The 10,175-nt window shown below is 33.5% G+C and overlaps 1 protein-coding gene across 1 annotated transcript; it reads right to left on the bottom strand.

Annotated features, from left to right (window-relative positions):
* Positions 1 to 4,480: 4,480 nt before the first annotated feature.
* Positions 4,481 to 8,687, bottom strand: LOC127872258 (uncharacterized). The gene is made up of 2 exons (XM_052415589.1): positions 8,577 to 8,687; positions 4,481 to 5,865 (listed from the first exon to the last, which is right to left on the bottom strand). Exon 2 carries the CDS (start codon positions 5,777 to 5,779, stop codon positions 4,481 to 4,483), a length of 1,299 nt encoding a protein of 432 aa, XP_052271549.1. The 5' UTR covers positions 5,780 to 5,865; positions 8,577 to 8,687.
* Positions 8,688 to 10,175: the final 1,488 nt, after the last annotated feature.

A 10,175-nucleotide genomic window follows, 5' to 3' on the forward strand; every position in this document is an offset into this window, starting at 1 on the left:
ATACAGAACGAGTTAGTAAATGCACAAAACATAATGACAAATGCACACAACGAAATGATGTATGCACCTAACAAATTGTCGTTAGTACAAAACGGGTTGGTAAATGCACACAACATAATGACGAATGCACAGAACGAAATGATGTATGCACCTAACAAAATGTCGTTAGTACAAAACGATATTGTAAATGCACATAGCATAAAAAAATGTACAGAACAAAATGATGTTTCTACAGGACAAAATGTAGTTTACACAAACAGCTTAGTAAATGCACAGAACATAACGACCAGTGCCATCAGAAGGCAGCATTGGCGTTCCATAGTATTTCGCTTAATTTTTAAACGCTCTCTGACGCCGCCCGGGTACCAAACTCCCCCATGTTATTATGTATACGAGTTATATTAATAATATTTAACATTGCTTATGGAACATTTATCAATGATAACAATTGAACGTTCAAAATAACAAAACGGTTTCATCGAAACGTTTATTATTAAAATATTAACATAAAATAGTGTTCACTCTTTTCTGACATGAAAAGGGATGTAAAACGTTGATTTCGTTAAGTTACGCAAATACCAATATTCCCTATAAGTTAACATATACACGTGCTATAATTTATACTTAATATTGCTAATATGACATTTCCATTTTGAAATATAGATTTTCTATCAGGGAGATTTTGGTAATTTTGGTTATTCTACACATTGAAGCTTTCACTCGCACACGTCATTTGGTACCGGGTAAGGGCAGACAAAGCTATGGCCCGTGAGTGGGAAGCTATTTCGCTAAAAATCCATGAATATAGTAACAATATAATATATTTTCAATCCAATGTTGTACTAGTGTAATTTTATCATATTTCATAATGAACTCCTATTAGTGTACTATACCAAAGCTCAAAAGTGTACTAGGACGTGCAAAACATTTAAAGTTAAAACATGTGTTCATTTCAACTTTTAATATTTTTTGAGACTAGTAAAACCCTGCATGATACGAATATTTAATATACTTTAGAATCAGTGTTAATTTTACGTCTTGGAGGTAACTGGTAGTAATTAAATGCATTAGAGAATATAGATGGTGACGATCACTAGTTTAAGACCGAGGTGTACACAATGAAACAAATGTGATTAAAAACGTGTTGTTCCCCTTTTTGTCATAATTTTGTTGCCAAATTTTAATGGCAATCGTATCAATTAAGGTTCCTGTAGGGCTTCAGTTTGAAAAATGTGGGACCCTAGATTGAACTCAATTTTACTAAACGAAAGTGCCACATTGAAAATGTATACATATATGCTTAAAAGGATGGTTTTCCTTCAAACTGCTACCAATATTGTACAGCAACATCTCATACAATCGACAAAATCAATCAAAATACAGAGCGATTTTAACACTAAAATATACATTATTTTCAAAAATCTGAATCATGTTTTCAATGTAGTTCGATGGAAAGTATAGCACTAGTAAATAATATCGACATTGACGAAATGTAAGTTACGCATAAAAAGTGAATAAAGTTTTACAAATCTAAATATCAAAACTGGAACACATGTCATTTCATCAAGATGGGGGCAGCCATTTTTAAATTCATGAAATTGAAAGAAACATGCTAAAACTCACTCATCACCTAATTGACATTCCAAATGGTTGACGATGAAAAATGCATTGGATTGTAATCTTTCCGTTGATGTGTGCAAACTGCATGATCAGACCTCATAAACACTCAAAAAAACAAAACAAACTTTGTACGAAGAATTTCACCAATGTTTACAATTGTTGTCGAATCACATGTACTTGTATTATTGCGCACTAAATATTACGCTTACAGGCTGACAGAAAGATCGAAACGAAACTCCGTTCAATCATCACGGTATACTATTTTATTGATAATAAAATTATAGAATAATACATCGCTTCAACAACCGAAAAGTAAAAATAATTCTGTTATACAGGTTTTTAATAACGAAAGTGACAACAACGGAAGTCGGATGGATATTCTGTGAGATGCACTTTCGGCTCCAGAAAAACAATAAAAATACACTAAAAAAAGACGGGTGGGGGACAAGTTTCAGCTGGAAAGATTTGCAATGGGTTAGAGGATTGTATCTCTGTGTGATCATTTCTGTTATTAATGGCGATCTCTTCCTGATTAATGTTCACAGTTGTTTTACTACTGTTGCGGCGGCCAATCTGTCACAAAAAAATGATGTGTTTTCTTACCATTCAACGTGATTTCGACCGATTTGTAATGCACGTTTTTTACGGGAGCACAGCGAGTGCCACGCTTTCAAAAATGGGTAGAAGGAATCGAAATATAAAAAAAAATCGGTTAGAGCCAATTTCTTTATATTTCTTCACTATTTTATATGTCCGTCTGCAATCTATTTCAATTTGAGATGGTTTAAAATTTGCAATTTTGTTAAGGGTTAAATAGCAAAATTGTTAAGCCTTTGAAATACAATGGTGACTCTTATTATCCACCATAACTGGATTTTTAAAAAGTAGTTACGTTTAGTTATTTTTAGAACTTTTTTTTAGGAAATTTATCCAAAAAAATGCAGTTGAATAAAAACTCATTTGTTGTTTTCTGACAATAATTTTCTGTGAAATGTTGCTAACTTGACCTTGAATATGTATATAGCTTTGTATTTATTCAACTTACAGTAGTGCAAATCCTTCCTTACTTTAGATTGAGATTTTACAAAATTGGTGTAAAAATGTATTGGTTTTAAACCAAAATATGAATAAAGCAAAAAAATATTGAATGTCAAAAATGAGTTTATGTTATTCTATCCGTTTTTAGCTTTAAAATGATATATAGTTTGACCATATTGTACCACATTGAATGAAGAAAACCAAAAGCGAAGTTTTAATGAATTTTATCACTCCCATGAACCTTAATCCAAAATACTCCCTATTTATAACGCTGTTTTATCTTAAAGTAATATTACTACTCCACATTAAACAACTGGAAACATAATATGATAATGCTTTTAGAAGGCAATTCGTATTGTGATATATTGTATTTATTAACTAGATTCTTTGCATATATCATACGACGGCAAGTGAACATATGAGGATTTTACCTATTAAAGCATTTTAATAGATAGTAGGAACAATTCAACCACTACGTCGCCAACAATGCATGAACACCCCTTTACATTTATTTTGACTTTATTGATATCTTGGCTCACTTTTTCGAAACATAATTTAAAACATTTCATCAGTAGCTCCAAGATTAAGACTGGTAAATGCATACTTTTCCTGAAAAGTATTGTGTAGTTACCAGGTGAGTGTTGTTTTGAATTGCTGATCATTTTTTGTGTGTAATCAAACTGACAAAGTTGTACATGTTCACATAAATAAAACCAATTCTATAACCGTCCGGGAAATAAATGTTAAACTTGAAAAGCTTTTTAAACTCTGTTTATTAAGTTATATTGGTCCATTTCCCTTTTTAATTGACTACATTGCCGAATAAATTAACATATTTCTTTAAACATATATACACGTTAACACTATATGTGCAATGATTAGTTTGTGATATGATTTATAACGTGGCATGAGCCTTGAACTGTTAAAAACGCATTCAAATATCAATCAATTTAACGAAGAAACACACGCATATTATTGAAGACAGCGCACGTTAAAACGTTTACAAACATATTAAGAATGACAATGACTTTTGTCTCAAAATTAAAACTCTTAAAATGAACTTATCGTGGGTTACTTTAATGATGAATTGTCCAATTAGTTATTTTTGGACGTCACATGGGCAAAATTATATGTTTTAAAAATTATTGCATTTTATCCTGTGTACTTTCTTTACCAATTTTTAATATAAAGCATGTGTTAAATGTATCGTAAATCGCTTAAATTACTCAAATATTCATATATACAGACACTAAAAGTAATGCACTCGCTTCTTTTTTTAATTCGTACAAACACATCACATAAATCGTGAGATGTTTGAAAAGCACGTAAGTTCCGATATTAACCCAGGTCCTAAATATGTCAAACGTTTGAGATTATTTTTAAATGTTAAATGTCATTGCGACCTTGTCTTTTGACATGTTGAACTGACCATATAAAATAACTATTTAATTGGCGTATTATGTTTAATTCAAAATTATGTTTCAGATAATCATTTTTCTACCGCATGCATGTAAAAGATATTTGTAAAATCAATGCATGTCTTTCTCTGTTTCTTTAAAAAGAAACCCATAGATTTTTTTTTATTGAAATCCATTAATTGTCTTCCCAAAAATCCACACGTGTGGCAATAACGTTACCTCGTTGAGAAACATGTCACCACTACTGCTGATTCGACTGGGCTTGCACTTTGTTTTCAAAACTCCGTTTTGTGTTGAACGAGTCATACAAACACAAGGAAAAACAAAACAGTATTTTTATATTGGTTTAATATAAGTATGTTTTTCTGGAAGGCTAGTTGAGACAGTGTGAAAATACACGATATTTAGCCAACAATAGATAGATCTTGCTCCCACTCTTTGAGAAGAAACCCGGAGAAGTACGATTGATAGTATCCATAGAGGTTCTCCCCAGGGTCCCGATTGTGTATGGAAATAGCATCGCCTTTGTTGAGACACAAAACAAAGCTGCCGGCGCTGGTATCGTAATTTCCGCCACCATATGCACCGACTCCGCCAGCATACATATTACAAATAAAATTTCCATTGCGGACCAGTTGGAAATGCGCATTGTGTCCTTGGTTAGACAGAAGTGTTGACATGAACACGTACACACCGGACACCGGAGCAGCGAATGCTCCGACGTGCTCATTATATGCCGAGCCGACGTTGGTAATGATTTGATCAAACTTCACATTTTGGCCAACACCAAGATTCATGACGTTGTTGCCTAGAGTAGCAAAGAATGCAACCACATCAGTCCCTGTATGGCGGGTCCCAACTGTGTAAATCTTCGAATCTTGCTCCCACTCTTTGAGAAGAAACCCGGAGAAGTACGATTGATCGTATCCATAGAGGTTCTCCCCAGGGTCCCGATTGTGTATGGCAATAGCATCGCCTTTGTTGAGATACAAAACAAAGCTGCCGGCGCTGGTATCGTAATTTCCGCCACCATATGCACCGACTCCGCCAGCATACATATTACAAATAAAATTTCCATTGCGGAACAGTTGGAAATGCGCATTGTGTCCTTGGTTAGACAGAAGTGTTGACATGAACACGTACACACCGGACACCGGAGCAGCGAATGCTCCGACGTGCTCATTATATGCCGAGCCGACGTTGGTAATGATGCGATCAAACTTCACATTTTGGCCAACACCAAGATTCATGACGTTGTTGCTTAGAGTAGCAAAGAATGCAACCACATCAGTCCCTGTATGGCGGGTTCCAACTGTGTAAATCTTCGAATCTCGCTCCCACTCTTTGAGAAGAAACCCGGAGAAGTACGATTGATCGTATCCATAGAGGTTCTCCCCAGGGTCCTGATTGTGTATGGCAATAGCATCGCCTTTGTTGAGATACAAAACAAAGCTGCCGGCGCTGGTATCGTAATTTCCGCCACCATATGCACCAACTCCGCCAGCATACATATTACAAATAAAATTTCCATTGCGGACCAGTTGGAAATGCGCATTGTGTCCTTGGTTAGACAGAAGTGTTGACATGAACACGTACACACCGGACACCGGAGCAGCGAATGCTCCGACGTGCTCATTATATGCCGAGCCGACGTTTGTAATGATGCGATCAAACTTCACATTTTGGCCAACACCAAGATTCATGACGTTGTTGCTTAGAGTAGCAAAGAATGCAACCACATCAGTCCCTGTTTGGCGGGTCCCAACAGTGTAAATCTTCGAATCATGACCTAAAATAGTATAATAATGTATTTATTGAATCAGTATGAGAATGAGTAGGACATCTAGCATTCGCAGTTGTTGTAGTATAAGTAGTAGTAGTACGTAGTAGTAGTAGTAGTAGTCATAATAGTAGGAGTAGATAAATGGTGGTATTATTATTATTATTATTGTCATCAGAAATAACAGTAAAAGTATCAGAAGTAGTAGTAGTAGTAGTTGTTGTAGTTGTAGTAGTAGTAGGAGGAGGAGGAGGAGGAGGAAGAGTAGTAGTAGTAGTAGTAGCAGTAGAAGTAGTAGTAGTAGTAGTAGTAGTAGTAGTAGAAGTAGTAGTAGTAGTAGTAGTAGTAGTAGTAGAAGTAGTAGAAGTAGTAGTAGTAGTAGTAGTAGTAGTAGTAGTAGTAGTAGTAGTAGTAGTAGTAGTAGTAGTAGTAGTAGTAGTAGTAGTAGTAGTAGTAGTAATAATAGTAATAGTAGTAGAAGTAGTAGTTGTTGCTGTTGTTCTAGTAGTAGTAGTAGTAGTAGTAGATGTAGTAGTAGTAGTAGTAGTAGTAGTAGTAGTAGTAGTAGTAGTAGTAGTAGTAGTAGTAGTAGTAGTAGTAGTAGTAGTAGTAGTAGTAGTAGTAGTAGTAGTAGTAGTAGTAGTAGTAGTAGTAGTTGTAGTAGTAGTAGTAGCAGTAGTAGTCAAAGCATTATAATTAGTTTTACCTGTAGCGAGAGAAGATGTTATGAGTATTTGAAGTAGCGAAATAAGTAATATTATTTGCGAAAGCAATGGTAGTAAATATATTAGTGCAAGTTTAAGACATAGTATAAGACGTAGAGATAAAAGTTAAATAAAAGCCTGTTTTCTTTGGTGTGCTTGCGCTGTGTTTAATAAGATGGCTAATTATCGACAATTGTTTTGTCGCATGGTCGCGAACATTTGAGAAGTTCAATCAGAAGGTTATTGTCAACCAGAATTTGATTGGCTTCAGGTTTTATTTCAATGGCTCTTAAGCATCAAGTATCGCGAGGACCTGAGTCGTAAGTATAATTAATTCACACAAAAGACCTGCTTAAGATACGTTACGAACCTTCTAGTCCCTACTGGCAACTGACAGAATATTTCAAACTTAAATGTTCCTGATAAGTTAGTGTAGTCCAATAACGCTTAAATCTGTGTCTAGATCATGTCGCCGTTCTCTTATCTTCCACACATTTTGACAATGAGTGTGAATGTTCTAAAAAGTGATTGTCGTTCGGCCGTAATAAATTACAGCTGAAAAACACGTTGTTTTCATGCGAGTTATAATGGAACTGATACTAAAAATTCGATGGAATTTATCTGAAACGTGTATAGTACAAACGACAATGTCTAAAGTAGTGCGATCTCAATAGTTATTCATTTTGATGCAAAAGAAACTACAAAATTCCACTGGTATTATTTAATCTTGAATGGTCGAAACAAATACTGTTATAAAAACTTATTAGTATCATATTTAATTTGAAGATAGTTTTGAATCCGAAGTATCGCACTCGTTATGAATAAATCTCAATACATTTGACTTTGAAGTGAAATGATATAAAATATTGATGTTTTATATGTATTTCTAAAGCTAAATATGCATTATTTGACATAATAACCAAAACTGCATTTAAATTGGTAATGTTTTGACGAAATACTGGCCAGATTTAGCGTAATGTAGTTATCCTAATCATTTACCAAGTTTGATATATTATCGGTCTCTCTGATTGGTTGCTAAGGTATGTTTCTATGTCCTTATGCTTGTTGTAAAAGTAGTTTCTTAGTGGAAAAATGAAACTCTTGCTCAAGTTTTTCTTAAAACATCTTGATATTGTTTCACAAATAAAATGCTGATAAAACAGTTGAAAACCGCCTTATAAGCCATAGCCATTGTAACACAGTTATGTCTGAAGTTATTTAAAACTTATTACATCACCCACTAGTTAACATGACCTATTTTTTCATAAAAAAACATTATGGCAACAATATGGTACGTTAATTTTTGTTAATATAATAAAACAATTATTTACATTTAGTGAACACGGTAACGGCTTTCTATTTCTTTATTTCTTTATATCAATTTAAAGAACACTTGTTTTAAAAGTTCAAACATCAAACCAAATGTTAACCATGGGGTATAATTATTGCTAGTCTACACTTTATCGGATTGCTTTTATTGGATACAACCTGGTTAGCGTTAATATAAACTAAGGTGAATAATAGCATTGTAAATTGTAATCCAAATCTTTAATAGTATAATGAAATAAAATTATAATGCAAACTATTTTAAATAAAAATTATTTCTACACAAAATCAAAATATACTTACATAAGAGCAATACAAATAAAACATAGTTATAAATATATATACGGAAATGATAATATAAAGAAATGTATTTCACTATATCAAACGACTTATTTAAATCTTTGAAGAAAATCATTTTTTTTCTCCATAAAAGCATGCTTTCAAAAAGAATCTATGAATCGAGACATATTTGCAAATCATATGCAAATGTTTTTTTTTATTTACCAAACATTTTTTAACAATCCCTTAAAATTACAAAATTGTATATTTAACTAATTCGAGTTTTATGCAGAGACGTTAATCTGTGTAACTGGATTGTCAATAATTAAACTTTGAACAGAAGCAAATTTAAATATAAGAAAGCAAACGACTGTAACAATGCATATATTCAAACTGGAAGAACTAACTTACTGGGACAAACGCGTTGAGAACACGTGGCCTTTCCATCGTCACATTTGCAGTCGTTACAATCGTCTTTGAAAGTTTGACCATCCTGGTAGGTTTCTCCTTTGTATGTGCAAGGGGTCTCTATAATTAAACACAAATATGCACACAGTGAAACCTCAGCTGCATCAGCATGAAAGAAACATTTCAATAGCACGTGACTCTTTATTTATGGCTTATAGCAAATCTCTGAACAGTGTGACACACATTAAATAAACAAGACAACACCCACAAGTACACAATAGAACAAACCATATTTACGATGATATCCCAGAATTTTAACTGTCACATCACAGTATTTTGAGATTATATTCGCATTTGAACGGCAATAAAATAAAAGTGTGAGGTAAACACATGTTTGAGCGCTCTAAACCATACAATTATTGGCTCAGAGCTATCCAACAGTATTTGGAGTGTATATAACAATTACATGTAATAACTCTCATGACATCGTCACATTTGCACTCGCTATAAACGTCTATGAAAGTTTGACCGTCCTGATAGGTTTTTTCTTGGTAGGTACATGGATTCTCTGTAATTTAACACACATATGCACAAAAAGTAACGTCAGCTGCATCATTAGTAAAAATGGGTGAAAAACATCTGGGGTTTTGTAATGGCAAGTTGCCAATCTATTAGCATTGTTGCACAAAAATATATAAGCCAACAAACCCATCTACACTACAGATAAGGGTTATACTGGTTTGTCGATGTAGAAAAATGTAACAGAAGCAAATATAAAGATAACATAAAAAAACGACTGATACATCGTTTGCTTAAAAAATGTAAACAGTAACTTACTGGGATATACGCGTTGATAACATGTGACTTTTCCATTGTCACATTTGCACTCGCTATAAACGTCTATGAAAGTTTGACCGTCCTGGTAGGTTTTTTCTTTGTAAGTACATGGATTCTCTGTAATTTAACACACATATGCATCATTAGTAACAAATTGGTTAAAAACATCTGGGTTTTTATGGCAAGTTGCCAATCTATTAGCATTGTTGCACAAAAGAAATGTATAAGCAAACATACCCATCTACACTACAGAACAAAACAATAATGACTCTTGGATTACCGAATTTGAACGGTCAAATACAAGCATTTGGTGTTCAAACAGGAACTCTAAAACCCACGATCATCACGGAACTATTCACATCAATGGAGCTTATCTGCAATATCAGAACGAAGCCGTAAGAATGGTTTTAAATGCCAATTTACATAGCTTGGTCGTGTAGGTTTATTCTTTGAAATGTACAATAGTATTACCTTCATAGTGTCATAAAATTAAATTATATTAACACAATAATTAATTTCCACCATATATAGATTTGCTTTCATTAAAGCATCTAAAACAGAAATAGGAATACCAGTACTAAATAATCTAGAGTATAAATCCAATAACATATATGTGTACTGAAATTACAATACAGAGGTACGTATTTCAATGAAGCAAAATTTTTATTTAGATTAAAACATACATGCCAGTATTATTTTATATGTGTATCGTATTATGACAGTATAAGTGAAACGTGCTTAAAAACGAAACAGATCGATCGAGGT

The sequence above is a fragment of the Dreissena polymorpha genome, chromosome 3 (genome assembly GCF_020536995.1).
Source record: "Dreissena polymorpha isolate Duluth1 chromosome 3, UMN_Dpol_1.0, whole genome shotgun sequence".
In the NCBI taxonomy this organism is placed as follows: domain Eukaryota; kingdom Metazoa; phylum Mollusca; class Bivalvia; order Myida; family Dreissenidae; genus Dreissena; species Dreissena polymorpha.